General features: G+C 37.0%; 1 protein-coding gene across 1 annotated transcript in view; it reads right to left on the bottom strand.

Annotated features, from left to right (window-relative positions):
• Positions 1–4,035: 4,035 nt before the first annotated feature.
• RNF11 (ring finger protein 11) overlaps positions 4,036–21,988 on the bottom strand; it is a 35,049-nt gene continuing 17,096 nt past the window's right edge. The window contains exons 2-3 of the mRNA XM_059922267.1: positions 7,271–7,440; positions 4,036–5,948 (exon numbers count right to left, since the gene is read on the bottom strand). Of these exons, the coding sequence (XP_059778250.1) occupies positions 5,777–5,948; positions 7,271–7,440 (342 nt within the window). The 3' untranslated portion in view covers positions 4,036–5,776. The remainder of the gene's footprint in view (positions 5,949–7,270; positions 7,441–21,988) is intronic.

The following is a 21,988-nucleotide window of genomic DNA, read 5'->3' as shown; positions in this document are numbered from 1 at the left end:
CCTTGCAACCCTCAAAAATCTTTATAAGACCCCAATTTTCCAATGGGAACCTCCTTGACGGTGGCTCCCACTCCATCAGAAATGCTCAGACTCCTTAGGGCTTCTCTTCTTCCCTGCTTTCTCCTTCCCTTCACTTAATAAATATCTGTTGAGCACCTAAATGTCCTGCTGTCATGAAAGTAAACAAATTAGAGCTATGGAGTAAATAAACAGGGGCTGTTGGTCCAGAGGGTAAGAAACCAGCCATCAAACAATCTGGGGAAGTGAACTACAGGATGGAACTACAAAAGATCTAAGACAGGAGAGAGCTTGGCATTTTAGAAAGCACACAAAAAAGTCTAGAAAGTAGAGTACTGTGAAAGGAGAGAGGCAGAAAGTCTACTGTCTCCATTAAGAAGCTTGGATTTTACTCTCCACACAATGGGAAGCAATTAAAAGTTTTAAGCAGATGAATGACATCATCCGATTTACTCAAAACTATTTTAACTGCTGTGTGAAGAATGTATTATATAGGGTTAAACATGGAAGTTGGGAGGCCAGTGCCATGCCAAAGGCCAATAGCACCAACTGCTTCTGCTTCATGAGAATTGCCATTAAAATACCTCCTCTTCCCTGCACCAGCTACCACACTTAGAGGGAAAAAATACTTTCAATATGCTGCTAAGTGATAATCAGGCTCTAAGAGTCAATGTGAGTTGGCATTTCTTGTTCTTTACTCTTCATGAGAAATCAGCAACCCAGTTTATCAAAAATCCAAACCCATAAACATGATTCCTTACTTCAAAGATATCTTCAATGCCATTAACACCAAGTTTTAGAAATAAATAATCCTGAGAACAAGGCTTGCAAAAATGACCAACCTGACAATGCCATTAGCACCCATCTCACTACTGAAAAGAAGAATGGTTATTATTCCTCATATCAAAGTAACATCATGGACAGTGATTATCAAGGGCCATGAGGACAAATGGTTTGTGAAAAACAACTTCCCTTCACCGCATACCCTCAAATTGTAGCCATTAACTTACCTGTCTGCTTGAGTTCGGCTACCCTCATGGAAAGAAGATCATTATTCTGCACTATCTCAAAGCTGAAGGACTGGCTGTGATCCTGGAATTGGCAGAATGCAGCTTATCCCCATACCTCTGGTATGGATAGTGCTGGAAGCCAATCTGATAGCACAGTCCAGGCTTCCCAATCCACACAACGCCTAAGACTCGCTTTTGGGTCCTGAATGACTAGATGAACTACTCTATGGCCCCCCAGAGAAAAGCTGGGCCCATCACTTGCTTAGCCAGCCACATCTTCTCGTAAGCATTCATCACTCTGACCAGACTCTTGAGGTAAACCCTCAGTTACCTTTTCCAACTTCTTTTTCTCAGCATGAAGAAATCCAGTCGATAAACACTGCAGTTACACACTGATAAGCACGTATTCAAAGTAAACAGGCACTGCCCATCCTTTGATCACAATCAGTTTTAAATGCCTAAAATCTGTACCTTATTGATAATGCTGCTTCATTCATATGCAGAGAAAACGAAACTTCCTGTGGAAAGCATCCAAAGATGACTAAATCTTCCAGTGGACAGTTTTCTCAACAAACAAAAATGTAAAAGAAAGTTAGTATCTCTTAAAGATTCCATAAAAAATTTATGAAATGGTAGATGGTTTCAGTCTATCAGTAACATTAATTAGATGGATCCAGTTATTATCCTGGGCTAATGCCCATTGCGTAGCGTCATAAGGCAAACAAGAACAATGTGGACAATTAAGATGTGCAGGTAAATCCAAACCCCTTTTGTAAAATTTTACTGAAGCCTCTAACAAAAATTTTATGGATCAGGAAATGGGTTGTAAAGGGATTCATCTGGATTTTCATCCATGCTAAAGAGCAAGGAAACAGCCAAAGGATAAATGGAAAAGCAAAGTCTGGATACTTGTATCAGGACAATCAATATCTGAATAAATAATCACCCAGCACTGCTGTTTTTAGACCCAGAGGCTCTCAGAAAAAGAATTACAAAGTATATTTAAATTAATATTCCCCAGATACATGTGCCTCATCCATTTACTAACTTCTATGTCATTTTAATATAAACGTTAATGTGTTACAATGTAACTCTTAGGAGCTTTAAAAAAAAATATGTTATTTTCCTCTAGTTAAAAATAGTACTTTATGTGAAGAGAGAACAAATAGTCCAGTTAACTTTCCCTCAATATATAAAATGAACTTACTACATCTTTTAAAGCACTCAGAAAAAGTACTGCTTTAAGGTGTTTTATATAATGTAATCAAGCTTTTACAGTTACTCCTCCCATTAAACCCTTATGTTTCACTTGAATTACTACAAACTAAAGTCCTCTCTAAATCTGAATTATGAGCATTAAACCACTGCCTGGCCATAAGCAAACACCTATTCTGACAATACAGAACTGAGAAAAAATTCAGAGACCATTTCTTGATAGCTCTTAGGTAAATCACCTAACAGTGGGTCAATCAGTAACGACATTAAATGCAAAGATGGAAATTTTGTAGTTGGACATTTTTACTCCACACTTTTTAATTTAATGATGGCAAAATACTTAGAAAGTGGGACCAAGGGGGAAGAAATTATAAGGAATTCAGCTATGTCCTCAAAAGGAATAATATAATGCAGTCAGAATAAGACTGCATAGGACGCTGATGGCTCTCATGCCCATGCCTCGCATGATGGGGACATCCGAACCAGGCCTGTGTCTTAGGGAAGTCTAGTTGAGTGTAAGACTAGAACAGGGGAGCTACACAGGGTATAGAAGGAGGGGTTACAAACTATCTTCACTAACTTTTTCCATACCCAGTAAAAGAATAGATGATCTTTAAATTCAGGTGGGTAAATTTAGTATTACTTCAGGAGATACTAACCAAAATCCACCTTTTCTCATGTCCACCAATTTCAAAATTAAAGGCTTAAAAAATTAGCTGATTAGCTCTGATGCATTTAACATGCAAGTGTCATCAGCTGACTCTGAGAAACTGATTGCTAGCCAATGCCTTTGTAAGCAAACATGGCCACCAATTGCCTACATTTCCGAATTATGCCAAAGAAACTTACCTTCTTTCCTGTTTGCCATTTTCAGTCTCAGGACCATAGGCAGTTCTGCTTTGGACTCCTTTATTGTTATTCCTTTTTTAAAATGCATGCTTCCTTAAGAAGGAGCTTTGTTCACAGAAAATTTGTTACCTCAATGCTCACTATACTCTGTTTTATATTACACAGACACCGAAAGTAGTTGGAGAGTCTTCTAATACCTGAGATGTCTTATGAAGAACACTCATAGCATTTAAAAGGTTTGTGTGAACCAAACTACAAGTATCTTAAAGTATTTCAAATTGTTCGGTTTACATTTAAAAGAGTAAGATTCTTTTATTTTTTCCTGGTCAGGCTTTCCAGACATCTCAAATCCTACAGCTAAGCCTGAACATATCTTGCCCAAATCCAAATATGTTGTACCTATTATTTGGCTAAGAAAATTTAGAAACTATCAAGCTTCTAAGTTTATGACTAGATGGTATTAAATGCCAAGCCATAAAAAATACTTCCCCCAAAGTATATATACCTAGAAATTTTTAAGTAAATTTATACATGTGTGTTTTAAAGAAAGGATTAGAATATTCTTATGTAATCAATTCTAACTTTAGCCCTTTACAACTGTATTATATAACTTTATTTAACTTGGTAAAAGCCAAAACTGATGGTTCTTAACATGGTATGTGGAGATCAAAATTAAAGAATACAAAATACCTTAAAAAAAAAAATAGCGTTCAGCTCAATCCTGGTTCCTTCAATATTACTGCCAAACTTCTGTGAAAGAAGCCTTGTAATAAAGACTAACAGCAACATAGAAGATGATTAAAAAAAAAAGTTCATTTACCAATTTTAACAATCTAGAAAAAAAGAAAGTGACTATAACACTTGATGACAGACATCATGTTTAAGTAGAAAACACAAAGATAAAAAAAGTAATACCGCTGAAAATATTGCACAACTTCAGGTGTTTCCTCCAAATTTGCTTTATGTAATTGGATATAAATTAATGAACAAAAACTTAAGCAAGGTACATGTAACAATTTAACAGAACCTGATAATCTAATTTCTTTCAATTTTTCTCAAACTCATCATGGGGCTCATAAGAAAATTAACCAACATGGATACTGCTACAGTTGAATGTCAAATCTTTAAGTGCTTATGACATACTAAATTCTTCTATAATGCAATTATGAAGAACCCTTTGAGAAACTTGTGTTTTGTATGTAGAAAAGTGTTAAAGTCAAATATTCAACTCAATATAAAATAAAAAGAAACATTTCTGATTTGTTGGGTTGAGATTGCTTCTCCTTTTGCTAATGAATGATTTTTTAGCTGTAATATCACTGAGTTGAACAAATATGTCACCTTCGAGTACATAAAGAAAAATAAACACATGCTAAATGGATAAAACATTACAACTACATCTTTACTAGACCATCTCTACCTCTAACACTTCAGAAGCTTAGAGATTCAGTGTTCTTATATTAACTGCAAGAAAAAGATAAAAGAGAAATTCCTTCTTTTTTGAGATCACAACTATGAAGTCATGTGGTTATACATATTCTGCATTTGTGTGCAAAACATGAAACACATTTATCTTAATTCTCCCTGCTTAGAATTGTCAGTCAACTAGCAGGACTGTCCTTCCAAGAAACAGAAACAGAGATGTGTTTTATATAACTTCAGTAACCTCAGCACTACAATAAGAAGAGATGCAGTATCCTTTTGCTATGTTCAAGACAACAGGGAAGGAGGTCACAGGAAAGAATAAATCAAAATTGTTACAACTGAGAAACTTTTCTCAGTTTAACCATGGTGCCACTTTCATTTTTACATAAACATGGTGGCATAATTCAAGCTCAATAAATCAGAATTCTTAATATTTAAAATTTACCTTGACTTTTAATTATCACCATATTAACAACCAAAATAATTAGGTGAAACACATAAGAAAGGGTAATATTAAACCCCACTTTACTAGAGTTGGTTTCTTGACACATTAACTCATTTTTTTTATAGAAAAGGGATAGTGCATCTCAGTTTGCTTACAAGCTAGGAGATCACTTTGAATTCTGCATTTCCTAACTGCAAACAGATATAGCACTTATAACAGGTTATAAATAAACTGGTTTTCAAGCATAGAGCCAGCCCCAACGATAATAATACACTATTTAAAAAGACCTAAGGCAATGAATTCCATTTCCAATGGAAAAAAAGAACTGTGCAAACAAGCTTAAAACTACTTTTTTTGTGCCAGTGTTATAAAATGTAGCTTTTAATAAAACCTTGACCCAAATGCCAGCAACTTGAGAAAAGAATTTGGGTGGGGGGAAGAAGAAAGTTATTTCATTTAGGAAAAACAACCACTATCTTTTTCCTAATCTTCAACATACACAATTTAAACATATACAGCTGCTGTATAACACTTTACACAATTCCTATGTACTGGAGCAATAACAAGATCTAAATACAATTATATTTTTGAACACTGGGTCAAGGCTTTACATAAAAATACCTTCCTACTTTTCCCCCTAAGTTTCTAAAATATCACATACTTTTTTCCCCCAACATCTGCAGCCATTCAGGAATTTTTAGGAAACTTTTGTGCATGATCTTAATTCCTAATCCCTGGCTCTTTGGGCTCAGTGACAAAAGATCAAAACCACCAAAAATGATGGTTCACTTGAAGTCAGATGAGAGACCCTGGCTCAATTAGTCTCGTAGGACGAAAGCAGTGCTGCATCAACTGGCTCCATGCAGGAGGGGCACGTGAAGGATCTCATCAACCAGTCGTCTATACAGTCCAGGTGATAGATGTGCATGCACGGCAGAAATCGAATTGGGTCCCCATAAACAAAGTCCATCATACAGATCACACACCTGTTGAGGGTGAGGGAGAGAAATAAGAAAGCATTTTTAGAGAAGTGATCCATCTAGAATACTCTTTAAAATCCCCATTACAGAGACAGTGTTAACATGAACAGATGAAAATGGCTCGCCTGTCATCCTACCACCTAAGCATCCGGATTGAATTTTTTCCTAATAAGTGTTATACAGCCACAATCTCTTATTTCAATCACCTGGGAATTTGAAGAGTTTGAGAGCAATCAACAGGGCAAAGAGAAAGGTATCACATAGGGATCAAGTCCACTGCTAGAACTTTACTTGTAAAAACAGCTACATATTACAGAAGAAACCTTAAGGAGAATGTGAAGCTTTAGTACGTAGAAAACCATGTTAGATTAATTTTATTTGAACTGCTTTTTTAGTGTAAGCCCAGATAGTTTTCACTTTAATACCTGTATGTAAATACAGAACCACTAATTTCAGCCTACTTACTGGGCTGCTACAGGCTAAAGTTCTCTTCAATAACCCCAGTTTCAAGCTCACTGCACTCTTCTACAGGTTCAAGAAGCAACCCAATTCGGCAGTCAATATTCTAGATAGGTTATAATCTTACGTACTAGCCCTAAATGGTGCTACAGCTCAAACAGCCAAACACAACATAGTAAATTACTTTATGTCTGTGTTGGTAAAGACCATTCTCAACCTAAAAGGAGAATGGCTGTCCTCATTAGGGATTCTCAGACAATAATGAGCTCTGAGGACAAAATCTCCCTTATATTTAACTCATCAGGCTTAGTACAATTATTCTACAAGTTAAGAAATGGATAAGATTTTCCTCGTATCACTAAAACCCTTAGCAAACCATTTTAATGGCTACATAACCTACCAAAGTATTCCTCTACTGTTATTTTTCACTAAGTAAAACTATGGTGACTATCTTTATGCATAAAACTCTAGGGATTGAAGTGAGGTACATATTTTAGGATAGATCTCTAGAATTAACTGTTTCAGAGGGTTTAGGATCTAAAGGTCCTTGACATCCTGCCAAATGGCTTTCCCAATTGATTAGGCCACCAGCAATGCTGGTACTACTTCACAGTTATTACACAGGTAAATCATTTTTAACTGACATTAACTGTCATCCAAGTGGACAGAGGCAACATATAAAATGGTCAGAATGCACACCATCATTTATTTCTTAGCTATTTTTATATGAAAATTCTTCTTAATTGCTACATCTAAACATTTCCTTGCAAGAACTGATTAAACATCTGACTTCCAAAATGCAGGAGAGTATTTTTAAAAATCAGATCTCTGAAGATAGATCTTTGAAATATGTATAAATTAAAACTTACTCCCGGATCTTTTTTTCTGATCCATCTCTTCCAGGGTCATAAACTCCTTTAGGCAGATGCTGTATAAGGCCTATTCTTTGAGCTATCCTAATTTGTTCCTCTTCAGTCAGCTGAGTTGCTAGGCGAGTCTGGCTAGGTGTTGGATGATAGACCGGAACTGGAACTTGTTCCTAAATTTTTTAAAATGGAGAAAAGAATTATTTTTTAAAAATTTGTTTTCTGGGGTAGTGTTTTCCTTTTGTTTCTTCGTTTTTTGGCTAGGGGAGGGGGCCTTGGGGAGAAGGAGACTGGACAAGTATGCTGTAGCATGAGATTCTGTTTTACCCTGCCTTAACTTTAGCATATCTACCTATGTTTAAAGGATACTGAAACACAGCTTTACAGAAAAACTGGAATGGAATGTTACTTGAAGTATTTCTAAAGGAAAACCATATAACACAGACATATTCATTCCTGATACACAAAAAGATAAATCAATTTAACTAATTAATTAACCAAATGGACTGTATTCAATATTCTGTAGGCCACAACGGAGTTTTGTGGCCTCAGTATATCATTATTTACATTAGAATTGACCATTATAGATTCTTCTTATTTGCAAACTTATTCTTTCTTTCCATACAGACAACAATCTTAAAATTTATTTATTATTTATTTGGAAAGACTGGACATTATTGCAATAAACTTCTGTAAAATTTCTTTTAGGCTTTTGGATACATATTTAGATATGATAATCCAGTGAGCCAAATGAGGCCACCTTCCTTCCACACGGAATACACATCCAAGGACTCAACCAACCATGGATCATGTAGTACTGTAGTATGTATTTGTTGAAAAAAAAAATCTGTGTATAAGGGGACCCGTGCAAACCTGTGTTGTTCAAGGGTCAACTGTATTGCTTTTTTTTCCTACTCACATTTATGAGATAATTTTATTCACACTCTATACAGTCTTTCAACAGATACTTGAGTATCTATTATGTGCTAGGTGATGGGGAGTGAAGAGTAAACAAAATAAAGTTCCTAGATTGATGGAGACTGCTTCTTTAGGTAAGATACTCAGAAAAAATCTCTCTGATGAGACATTTGGGAAGAGACCTCAATGAATACGAGGGAAATAGTGCATCTCTGACCTAATGATTTCATTGTGGCTAAAACCATTTTTGAGCCACCTAATATGGTGTTTCAGACAACATCTCTACTGAATAAACTGAGACATAACACTTTCAATCCATGTATGATGTTTTCATGGGAAAATTTACGTTAAATCACAACTACCTATTCACATTACATTAGAAAATGTTATTTTCATTCATCCTGTAGGATCACTCATGATTTCTACAATTTAAGCACTCATTTACAATGACAGCCAACATTTGCAAGTATGAGATTATGCCTCCAGGAATAATTGCTAAATTTGTGTTAAGCTTTAAAAAAAAAAATTCTGTGAAATAACCTCCATAAGCATTCAGAACTAGCATCAATTGAAGCTGTTTTGAGCCAATGGCTTCTGCGGTTCAAAATAAAATAATTAAGAATGCACCCATAATTAGAGCCTTCATAAGGGCTTAAGTATAAATATCCTTTTCAAAGAGAAATTTTAGGGGAAAGTCTCAGATACATATAAAGTAGGCTCAAATACTGAAATATTTAATTCAAGGAAAAATGCACTTCACTACAATGTCTCTTAAAGATACCATTATGTCCCTTTAAATTAGCCTTATTCTTATAAACCCCTTTTTTTTTAACATATTTTTAAATTTTATTTATTTATTTATTTTTGGCTGTGTTGGGTCTTCGTTTCTGTGCGAGGGCTTTCTCTAGTTGCGCCAAGCGGGGGCCACTCTTCATTGCGGTGCGCAGGCCTCTCGCTATCGCGGCCTCTCTTGTTGCCAAGCACAGGCTCCAGACGCGCAGGCTCAGTAATTGTGGCTCACGGGCCTAGTTGCTCCGCGGCATGTGGGATCTTCCCAAACCAGGGCTTGAACCCGTGTCCCCTGCATTGGCAGGCAGATTCTCAACCACTGCGCCACCAGGGAAGCCCAAACCCCTTTTTTGACAGTAGTTATTATTGAGTTTCTTGTCAAAGGCAGTTCAACTTAAGACTTTAAATATTTCTTTTCTCTGAGATTCAGAACAAATCTGTAATTAAAGATCTCAAAACACAGTAAATCCTTTATCAAATAATTAAGATTACATTCTCTGGTAAAATGTCAGTAGTTCAAAGTTTCATGTTTTACGAATTTCCACATAAAATCATTAATGGTTACTTTCATACTTCTAGCTCATGATTTAGGAAATAATAACCAAGCATGTGAGTGCTTATCAGAACTATATTCTTCATCCAAGTATTTATTTAGTTCATATTACATGCAAAGAAGATTTATTATTAAGTATGGTTCTTGGATCCAGATAACCTTGGGTTAAAGTCACTTCTCTGCCACTTAACAGAGTGACTGTGTTGAAGTGATTTAACCTATCTGGGTTACCCTACCTTATATGGTTGCTATAAGACTTAAATGAGAAAGACGGTGAACCTTGGAATGGCAGGAACTCAATAAATAGTAGCTATTATAACTATTAACACTGCATTCGAAGAGCTATATTTATTACTGCAGCCCAATTAGCTGTTTCCTATGTTTCATGCCTGTCCATCTTACTGGCTTTGTTCTTGCTATCCCCTCTACTTTCCCCTGCAGGTCTCTTGGTCCAAATTCTACCTCGTCTAGCAGCTTGTTGACCTAAAGCTTTCCCCAATCCTCCTCCCTACCATACAATATTGACAGACTCTGCCTCTAGCCTCAGCTTAATTACATAGGTGTCTACCTATAAAAGAATTAAGACGATTATACAGAATACAGTAAAACTTTAGTTAACAAGTGCAGTCATCAAGTGAGAAGAGACTGTCAATTCTTCTAGCTTTCAAAGAGGAAGTGAAGTACAAAACTGACTGTATTTCAGGACTTCCCTGGTGGCGCAGTGGTTAAGAATCCGCCTGCCAATGCAGGGGACATGGGTTCGAGCCCTAGTCTGGGAAGATCCCACATGCCGCAGAGCAACTAAGCCCATGCACCACAACTACTGAGCCTGTGCTCTAGAGCCTGCGAGCCACAACTACTGAGCCCATGTGCCACAAATACTGAAGCCCACGCACCTAGAGCCCGTGCTCCGCAACAAGAGAAGCCACTGCAATGAGAAGCCCGTGCACCACAATGAAGAGTAGCTCCGCTCACCGCAACTAGAGGTAGCCCACGCGCAGCAACGAAGACCCAATGCAGCCAAAAATTAATTAACTAATTAAAAACTGCATTTCTTTAGCACAGTATGAAAACTTTCTTTCAGCCCTATATATCTACACCATTGTGACTACAGGCAATTTTTTGCTTTATAAAATTATTTTTTTAACAAATATTTCCTTTTAAACAAGTCTGTATATATACAAAAATTTTCAGTTTGTAGGTCAAACTCAGAGCATCTTTTATGCACTAGAAAAATAACTTTGTTGACCAGGCTTTATGGTGCATATAAAAGTTACATGATCCTTCTGTTATTAAAGATCATAAAAATGGCTGTTGCACCTCTGGTTTAGAAATTCACCTCTTTAAGGTTTTATACCTAGCAGGCTAACTTTCGATGCAGAAAAGTTTCATAGTTCAGAGTCAAAAAGCCTGTCCTTGATCTGCTACTTATTAGTCATAAGTCCTTGACCAAGTTATTTACTTAACCTCTATTAGACTCAGTTTCTCTATGTGTAAAGTACCAGGACTACTGTAAGAATTAAAGGAGACTTGTAACTGCTGTCCTGGTACAGCATGAGACACACATACAAAAGCTCATTAAATAAATGTTAGCTAAATAAATGTTAGCTACTACAGTATTATTCTGTCTCTACTAGTATGTGACTATAGAAAAGCATTCCAACGTTTAAGAAATGGACTGAATTTTCAATTTTGTATGTCAATTATAACTCAATAAAGATGAAAATGAAATACAACAATTTTTTTTAAAAAGAAGAAATGGACTAGACTATGACAAAGGTAAGTAAAACTTGTCAAAAAAGAATCTTAGAAATTCACTTAAGAACAACTCTCTCATTTTACAGGCCCAAGCTTGCCTACAGTCACAAAATTACTGACAATGTTGGAATAAGAATTCTGGTCTCCCTTTTAAGCTGGTAATTTCCACTACATCACATGCTTGGTTGCTGGAGAGGAAGGAGATTCTCCAAGTTAATGATTTGGACTTTGTCCATTTATACTACATTGAAATGACATTTTAAGAAAGCCATCAAAATAAAGAATTTCTAATAAAGTTATAAAGATTTTTCATCTGCAATAAAGGTTTTATAATGTCAACAACTTCTAAAAGTTGTTAAGAATTTCAAAGAACATCAAATCCATTTTGAAACTGCCCCGTAAAATAGATTCTATTGCTGACAGAAAAATAGAATCCCACACCCCCACTCCTACCTGGGGTACCTTCACAGAATCCTAGGAATCAATAGAACACTGTTTTTAAAACACTGCTATTTATGAATATGGGATTTTCAGTCTGAAAAATTAAATTATAAGATTTGAGTCTCTGATACTTCCTGTAGTAAGTTATTCTAACCCTCTGCTTTCTCTCCAACATCAAATGACTCTGGTTTGCAGACTTGAAGCTAACTACTATTGCCCCTGGCTTTGGTCCTATCTTTCTGGCTTGTCTCTGAATACAAGAAACTCTTCGGCCTCTGTTGTAACCCCTGCCAGCTCAGATTTTCAACCCTTGAATTACGATTTCCAGTCTAGACTACCTTTCATTATTCTCAGTCCCAGACCAACTGACCAGTCTTGATGACCCGCCATCCACATCAAGATATGACTCATACGGAAGTCAGTGGAACAATTCGTATAAGACTGTGGGTAATGAGGTACTCCTTAATCCTTGAACATACCTACTACAAACAAAAAGACTTTAACTGTCTCTAAGCATGTGCTTTTTAAGAGGCTAGATTTCTTTGGTCTTGTGGTTCACATATGGGTACACAGAACACAGAAAGCAGAACAGAAAAGGAAAGCTCTACCTTACAAAGAAGCATATTAATAGATAGAAAAACAAAACCTCTTATTCACATTATGGATGTATTTTCTTCTTTGGTATTTTTGTTAAACGAAAGAAACCCTCTAGATATTTTAAGTGATTCACCATTCTAATTTCAGTTTACATGCTACTTTTCAGAAACCCTCTATAGGGAAGAAAATGACTAAGAACTCCTGATATTTTAAAGATAGCCTCACCCTTCTTACCACACACACCTAGTTTTAATTCCCATCATACTTATTAAAAATGACCTTAAGTATGAATTCCTATTTAGTAAGTAGAGATCCAATGGTATTTTCTAGGTGGCAAAATGTAAACTTGTTTCTCCTGTCAGCTAGAAGACACTGAATGGAAGATTGGGCAGGGATATAAAAACAGCACTGTTTAAAAGATCTGGACTCTGGGACAGTTCTCAACATTCCCTAACTGATGGCTCACTGTGCCTAAACTCTTTGTGTGAACAGTACGATTTATGCTGAACACCTGCTTTCCCTCTGGGAGTCTAGAATTTTGGTATACGTTAGGCAGTGGCTCATTACTTTGGGCTTCCCTGGTAGACAACACTTCAAACATGTTGGCACAATTCAGTGCTGGAGAATTAAGCACATTCTGTGTGACTCCACGAGGAGAGAACTCTTAGAAGCCTGTGCCTTTTCTATGGACCTATGCACCTTTTCCCTTTACCAATTTTGATTTGCGGTCTTTTGCAGTAATAAATCATAGCTGTGATTACAGTTATATGCTAAGAATTATGAGTCCTCCAATGGAACTGAAGATCATTCTAGATAATGTTAAGAGTGATAGGGGGAATTCCCTGGCGGTCCAGTGGTTAGGGCTCTGCACTTCCACTGCAGGGGGCTCCGGTTTGGCACTTACCCGCCTCCCCCACCCAAAAAAAAGAGTGATGGATAGTGCCTGCATTGACTCTTTTGTTTTCAAGCAGTTTATCTGGTGATGTTCATTAGAAATGCTCCTTTGTGGGCTTCCCTGGCGGTCCAGTGGTTAAGACTCTGCACTTCCACTGCAGAGGGCATGGGTTCGATCCATGGTCGGGTAACTAAGATCCCGCATGCTGCGTGGCATGGCCACAAAAAAAAAAAGAAATGCTCTTTTGTGAAAAATGTGTGTTTTGACAATGGCAGTTACACAGTACTTCTGTTTTATTCCTTTTTTCAAAGCAAGTTTGAAGGAACTAATATTTTGAACATTTATTATTTAGCACAGAGAAAAACACCTTTGACCTAGAAGGGTTATATGCTGAACTGTGTCCCCCAAAATTCTTATGCTGAAATTCTAATCCCCAGAACCTCATGATGTGACGGTATATGGAGTCACAAACGTGACTGTTTTTGTCCTGGTCTCTTCTCCTGCCCTATACTCTTCACCAAAACTATGTCCATGTTGACAGCTAAAACTACCACCTAGATATAAATGATTCACAAATTTATATTCCAGTCTAGATCTCGCTTTTAAACTCCAGGCTCTACTTTGACAGTTCTAATTCGATGCCCCAAAATGAACTCCCCTCCAAAACCTGGTCCTCTTCCCTATCTCAGTAAATGACACAACCACCCTTCTAGTTCTGGAAGACAGAAACATCCTTGGTACCTCCCTTCCCTTTACCTTCCCATATTTAATACATCACCGCGTTCTAGTGAATTTATTTTCTATTGAAATGCTGATGGAATCTGTTCATTTCTTTCCATGTCTATTGCCAATACTCCAGTCTAAGTTCCCATTTCTTTCCTGGTGTACAAGATTAGCTAGGAAAATCTCAATTTGTTCTCTACCCAGAAGTTACAGCAATCCTTCCAAAACAAATCCAACCCTATGCCCTCCTCAACATACTTTAAAACTCCTTCAGTAGCTTCCCACTGCTCTTAGGATGAAGTCCAAAGTCCTTAACAAGACCTCCAAAGCCCTGCATAGTCTGGTTACCTACCTACCTACCACTCACCCTCTCCTTCCTCATCTAACAACTCACTCACTGCTTTCTAGCCCCACTGCCTTCTTTCAGATCCTTTAAAGAAGCAAGATCTCTCCTAGGTGAAGTCATAGCACCTGCTGTATTCTCTGCATGAAACACTCTCCTCCACTCTGCTTAAATACCTCTTTTTTTCTTCCTTCTGAGCTCAGTTCAACTTCTATTTCTCAGAAATCTTCCCTAACTAACCATTCTCCTCTATTATAGGCTCTTATACACCAAGTAACTTTCCTTCATAGCATTTGTCATAGTTGTAATTTTATATTTAGTTATAGTAATTTAAATGTTGTCTTTCCCACCAGACTGTAAGATCAATGATAAGAATTGTGTCTGTTTTTGCTCCTCACTGAATGGATAGATGAATAAATGACCTACTAAAAATGTTATCTACTAATAGCTAAAAATAGTCACCCATTAACTTACTCCCATGTTCCTTCTCATTTCAGTGTTTCTATACTTATTAAAGTTAGTATACATGCTATAACACTGGGATTACAGAGTTGTTTTTGCTTTGCTAAGTATATTCTTTAAGAATGACTGATAATAATAGTATCTCCACCAATCCCTCCAAAAAGTGAACCCTAAATATGATTTTGAAGACCTGTGGAAAATAACGTTTACAAATTAATCATTTACAATGTACAAGGGCACTTAGTACAAAATGAATGGGTTTATGAAAATCTAAATCACCAATGTAGTAAATTGCTAATTAATATAAATGCTGGCAACCTTCAAGGGTGGTTCAGTTGGCTGCCCTCACCTCTCTATGTCTATGAATATGATTCATGAAGTATTTTGTGTCTGGGCTAAAAAGGTGATTGCGTGACTATTTTCTCAATGTATTCATTCACCACTAGACTATAAGCTTGATAAAGGCAGGGATTATGTCTGTTTTGCTCACCAATATATACTATTTACCTAGCACAGTATCTTTCACATAGTAGGGATTGAAACATTACTGGATAACTGAATGATTTAAATCAAAGCACTCATGTTCCTGTAATCCATGTCATATATTCTTATCAGGATTTTGTAAACATGCTATGAAAATTTTGCTAAGGATCTGGATTACGCCACAATAAAACCAAAAAGGAAAACCTGATATAAATTACAACCAACATTCCTTCTCCAAGTGATAATCTGGTTTGTTGCCTCTCTGAAATTTCTACCTACCTTTCTATCCCACAGTAACTTCAATTTGTCCAAAATCAAACTAATTATCTCATTCTACTTCCACAATCCTTCTGAAGCTCAGAATTTCTATGCCCACTATCTAGGTTAATAATAGAAAACTATAGTGGAAGGAACACAGACATATCATAGAATTTCAGCCTCTGGCACTTACCAGGTATGTGACCATAGGCAAGTTACTTAATACCTCTAAGCCTAAGGTTCCTCATCAGAAAAATGAATAGAATACCTATCTTAAAAGAATGTTATAAGGAATAACTAAGAAAATGTACCAACCACGATAGGGGCTCAAATATCTGGGCCTTCCTATAATGACATCATTAGTCATCCAAGGTACACATCTCTTCCTCCCTTCCCTTTATCCCCAGCATCTACTTAAATGCCTTATCTAACTACCATTTCCTCAATGTTGATAGGAGACATACATGTACTTGCCCTGTGAGTTTAAATTTTGAGAAAGAGGGAATTCACAGTAAGAGAAGCAAATATATTTCAAGTAAATTTAAACATTTTTTTTCCTCTTTAATGTTTTAATTCTCCACGTTCTCATGCAAAAAACAAAAAAACAACAAAAAAACCCAAAGAGAATCCAAGCAAAAGCATTTGCTTTAAAGAAAGGGAAAAATTTAAATTAAAATGTGTTAGGAAAAGAAATGCAGCATCACGGAAAGGGGTAGAATAGACAAGGAACAAAGGATTACAAAATGTGCTGAGGCAGAGCAAAGGGCAAAGACAGGGTCAGTCACACAAAAAAGCAAGGTTTGACCTTCTGATGAGGAAAATCTCTGAAGTGTTCCAATTGTTTCTTAATAAATAATGAATCATCTATAAAATGATGAATGTTGTGAAAAATAAAATGGGCCCCAATCTCAGAGTTTACAAGTCAAGAAAGAAACAGATCAAAGTGTGAACTTGTCTGTCTGAAAGGCAATGCATTAAAAGTTGGACCCAGGTTAGGGAATATGATATAATTTCAGAAACTAAATAAAACAATGCAGTGGGGAAGTGCCTAAATAATGTGCTGAGACTGGAAATAGTACAAGTCTGGTTTGTGGTGAAGGAAAAATAAAGTCACTGCCAAAGAATGCAGCTTGTCACCAAAAGCTGTATCCTTTCCTCCAGAAGAGTCAGCTCTTCTGATTTTCTCCTTACAGCCTTACAAACTGCTGCTGGCACCACCCCCTCCCCAGCTGCAGTTTCCTACTGGGAATGTTTTTTTCTGCATTTTGCCAGAGTGAAACGTAAGGCCATAAAATGGAGGATTTGGAATAAATGATCTCAATGCATATTCTAACTCTGATGTTCAATGAATCTTGACCAAAAACCCTCAAACCAAACAAACAAACAAAACCCCAAAGACTAGCATTAATGCAATTCCTGAACCATAAAGGATAACAATTATACATAGAGGGGAAAAAAGCCAGCATCCCATCAATGATACTGACAAATGATATGTTTTATTTAATGAGATCAGACCAAAGTGATCTGCATGGAAAAAGAGCATTGCTTCCAGGAGGGCGTTTTGGCATTTATTTGTTTGCTTATTTTTTAAAGAAATGAAAAAGTTGGCTTCTTTTATTCATTACATAAATATTCACTGAGCACTTGTTATACAGGGTTATATACAGTATCCTAACTGGTGGAGAGCTGGTAGGCATCGTCACCACAGACACTCGGCATTAGCAAGTCATAAATCCATCTAAAGGTCAAGACAACTGAAATCAAGGTCACATTTTGAGCCTAGGCACAAATTACAATATTTCTTGAATACTCAACCATATTTCAGATGCTGCTTTAGGCAAAGGAGATACAGTGGTGACCAAGACAGATGAGGTCTGTCCTTACAAAGCCTAAATCCCCTACAATAGGGGGATACAGAGATATAGCAAACAAGAGAAGATGATTACCTCACTCACCCATGGCTCCTACTATCCCTAAATTGCCCATGACCTGGCAACTCCTGGGACAGGCATACATTCCAGTGGACCCACAGGCTAGTCAACATTTGATGACTTGCAACCTCCTGACTGGTGAAGAGAGGATGAATCAACAGACTGTCTTCTCTTAGAATTAGAATTGGAAAACTGAATTAACTGACCTGAAAGGTCATTGAGCAGCAAATACGAGATGTGTAAACTGAGGTTTGAGGAAACTGTTTGTATTAAAGACAGATTAGAAATGCTGAGTGAAGCAGACATTAGGAAAGCCCACAAATGAAAAACCCTGAAGCCTCTGGGTAAGAAAAATGGGAGAAAGTGGCTGCCTTGGTTCCATGACATCTGTCTGATTCTAATCCATGTGTATATCGTTAAAATAAAGCACCTTTCCTCTGAGTAAATTTTGTCTAAAATAAGAGTCTCCTAAGCACCACCACTATTTTCTTTACTGAATGAGACCTAAATTAGACCACCTTTTCCTTCTCATCAAGCAAACTGATTTCCAGAGGGGAAATGGTACCCACTTACTAACAAAGAATTGCTTACCAGTGGGGCAGATCTCCAGGGTAGTTGTGGGCCTAGAGATATCCCACCTGACTTAGTGCATGAGTTACTGTTGGAACCACTTCTTTGCTACAGCCAAAAAATACTGGAATTTTTCTCATTTAAGCATCCTATCTTTGAATTTTACCAGTTCAAAGAATAAGAATATACATTTCAATAACTATCTTTCATCCTTAAATGGAAGATTCGAATATATGACTACTTGAAAGCTAAAAGTAATAAGCCCAAGAATTCTTTGCAAAACCAGAGTCAGAATATACACAGCCTTTAAGGAGTTAAAAGACGAAAGCTTAAAACGGTGTTAATTCCAAAAACAATACATTTGTAGCAGCCAAGCGTTGTCTTTGGAGCTCAGGAAGTCTGTTATTGCATTTACTGCACTAAGTTCGCTAACAGATACCTTCCCCCCTCTTTTTAAGGGTTATTTTTTGAAGGGCTAACATCATCAAAAAAAATTAATTCCCTCTGAAAACTGGTGAACTTCAGTTGTAAGAATTCTGCAAAACTTTTTTTTTTAATTTTTAAATTTTATTTTATTTTTGGCTGCATTGGGTCTTTGTTGCTGTGCGTGGGTTTTCTCTAGTTGCGGCGAGCAGGGGCTACTCTTCGTTGTAGTGCGCGGGTCTCTCATTGTGGTGGCTTCTCTTGTGGAGCACGGGCTCTAGGTGCACAGGCTTCAGTTGTTGTGGCTCGTGAGCTCTAGAGCGCAGGCTCAGTAGTTGTGGCGCACGGGCTTAGTTGCTCCGCAGCATGTGGGATCCTCCTGGACCAGGCCTCGAACCTGTGTCCCCTGCGTTGGCAGGCGGATTCTTAACCACTGCACCACCAGGGAAGCCCCTGCAAAACTCTTTAGGAGGTGTATTTCTTGGATTCTAACAGCTTTTTGCTGCTATTGTTGAAGTGTAGTTGATTTACAATATTATATTAGGTTCAAGTGTACAGCAGTCATTCAATATTTTTATAGATTATACTCCATTTAACCTTATTACAAAACAATGACTATATTTCCCTGTGCTGTACAATATATCCTTGTTGTTTATCTATTTTATACAATAGTTCTTTGGTGACTTACAACTTAGCATGTTTTACCCATGTTGTAGCATTTATCAAAACCTCATTCCTTTTTATTGCTGAATAATACTGCATTGTATGTATATACCACATTTTGTTTAGCCATTCATTAGCTGATGGACATTTGGGTTGTTTCCACTTCTTGGCTATTATGAATACACTGCTATGAACATTTGTGTACAAGTTTCTGTGTGGGCATGTTTTCAATCTTGGGTATACACCTAGGAGCAGAATTGCTGGGTCATATGATAATTCTATTTCCATCTTTGGAGCAACTGCCAAACTGTTTTCCAAAGCGCTTGTACCATTGTACATTCCCACCAGAAGTTTATGATGGTTACTTCCAATTTCTCCACATCATTGCCAAACCTTACTTTCTGTTTCTGTTTTTTGTTTGTTTGTTTTAAATTATAGCCACCCTAGTGGTTTTGATTTGCATTTCCCTGATGGCAAATGGTGTTAAACAACTTTTCATGTGCTGGTGGCCATTTGTATATCTTCTTTGGAGAAATGTCTATCCAGATCTGTTACTCCTTTTTAAAACTGGGATTTTTATCTTCACTGAGTTGTAAAGAGTTCTGTATATACCCTGAACATAAGTTCCTTATCAGATGATTGCAAATACTTTCTTGCATTCTATGGATCGTCTTTTCACTGTACTGGTGTCCTTTGAAGCACAAGTTTTTAATTTGATGATATCCACCTAATTTATTTTTTGGTCAGTTGTGCTTTTTGTATCATATCTAAGAAGGCTTTACCTAATCCAAGGTCAAGAAGACATCTATATTTAAGAGTTTCATAGTTTTAGCTCTTACTAAAACTATAGTATAGGTATATGAACCACTGAGTTTATTTTTGTATATGGTGAGAGGAAGGGGTCCAACCTCATTATTTGTATGTGAATATGCAGGTGTCCCAGCACCAACTGCTGAAAATTGTTTTGAAAAGGCCTATATTTTAATGTGAGTTTTCCCAGAAGCCTAGTGAAATATTTCAGGGAGGAGGTTAAAGGAGTAAGGATTTTATAAGACTGCTTATTTTAAGCAAACGGGATCTCTTCAGGAGGTCTAAAAAAAAAAATTAGTCTGACCAAGTATGTTTTCTATATCCTCTAGTCAAATCAGCTGCTGAAGCTTCTACATAGCTGGTTCTTATTTTCTAATGGACTATGCATTCAATACCATATCCCTGGGACTTCCCTGGTGGTCCAGTGGGTAAGACTCCACACTCCCAATGCAGGGGACCTGGGTTCAATCCCTGGTCAAGGAACTAGATCTTGCATGCATGCCGCAACTAAAGATCCTGTGTGCCACAACTAAGACCTGGCACAGACTAAATAAGTAAATAAATAAATAAATATTTTTTAAAACAGCACGATCCATAAAAAAATACTGATCAACCAGTCTTAATGAAAATGAAAATTAAAAAAAAATACCATATCCCTCATACTTGCCTTCTAATTGTTCATGTTGTTTCATGTAACATACCCTAACATAGAAAACAAGAAAAATTATAATTGTCTTATGGTGATCCTCTTTAAGACACAGACACTTTGGATCTCAACATTGAGACTGTATTAAATAAATACTGAGATGCTGATACTTGTCCACTAGACTGCTCAGATTATGCTGAGTATCAGCACCTACAAGTCTTAAACTAGAAAATCAGGTTTAGTCTTTAGATTCTTCCTCAAGCTCAATTCCAGGGGTCAGGTCATCAGGAAATCTCTAACTAGTAAGCAGAATATGGAATACAGAGTGCTTAAGTCCTTTTGCTAATGAACCTCAAAAAAAAAAAAAAAAAAAAAAAGGCTTCCTAATACAAATATAAGTAAAACAAAAGTTAAGATTACTAGAGAGATACTAATGTTTCCAAACATAAAGTTGCCCTAAGCAAGGCTATCTACCCATCAGCCAGCTATTTACAACTTATTTTCAAACTGAAACTGTCAGCACACTACTTTTTCATAAAAGCTCCCCTGGTACAATTTCTAGATGAGAAACACATCTCAACATCTCCTCTACCCCTACCACCATCAAGAATCAAGAAACTTATCCTGGGGCTTCCCTGGTGGCGCAGTGGTTGAGAATCTGCCTGCCAATGCAGGGGACACGGGTTCGAGCCCTGGTCTGGGAAGATCCCACATGCCGCGGAGCAACTAGGCCCGTGAGCCACAACTACTGAGCCTGCGCGTCTGAAACCTGTGCTCCGCAACAAGAGAGGCCGCGATAGTGAGAGGCCTGCGCACCGCGATGAAGAGTGGCCCCCGCTCGCCGCAACTAGAGAAAGCCCTCGCACAGAAACGAAGACCCAACACAGCCTAAATAAATAAATAAATAAATAGCGTTCCCTTTAAAAAAAAAAAAAAAAAAAAAAAAAAGAAACTTATCCTGGAATATCAAGAAATAACCTGAATGTATAGGACAGTAATACGGACTTAATAGATTTATAGATTTAATGGTTTTAAAAAATTGGAGCTTTCAAAACTACAGTAACATGAGAAAATGCTTGTAAAATGACACTGAGTAAAAACTAAAAGTATGCAAAAAATATTAGAGAGTAATATTATACATATTTTAAAATATTTGCATTTGGGAAAAAAGCATAAAACTTAGTACCCTTTAGGTAGTTACCACCCATTCCTCCTTTTCCCCAGCTGTTTCTATGGACTTACCTATTCTAGATATTTCATATAAATGGAATCACAGACTACATGACTTTTTTTTTGGTGTCTAGCTTCTTTCACTGAGCATTATATATTTGAGCTTCGTCCATGCTGTAGTATGTATTAAGTCCAATTTTAAGATATAGTGAACCAGTCATACATAATTCTTTTGAGTTTCTTGCATGTAGGGTACTATTAGCTAAACAATATTTGGTTTCAACAAGG

Source organism: Balaenoptera ricei, chromosome 1, assembly GCF_028023285.1.
Source record: "Balaenoptera ricei isolate mBalRic1 chromosome 1, mBalRic1.hap2, whole genome shotgun sequence".
NCBI classification, from domain to species: Eukaryota; Metazoa; Chordata; class Mammalia; order Artiodactyla; family Balaenopteridae; genus Balaenoptera; species Balaenoptera ricei.
The sequence above is the reverse complement of the archived record's forward strand: the minus strand, read 5'-3'. Positions and strand labels throughout refer to the sequence as shown.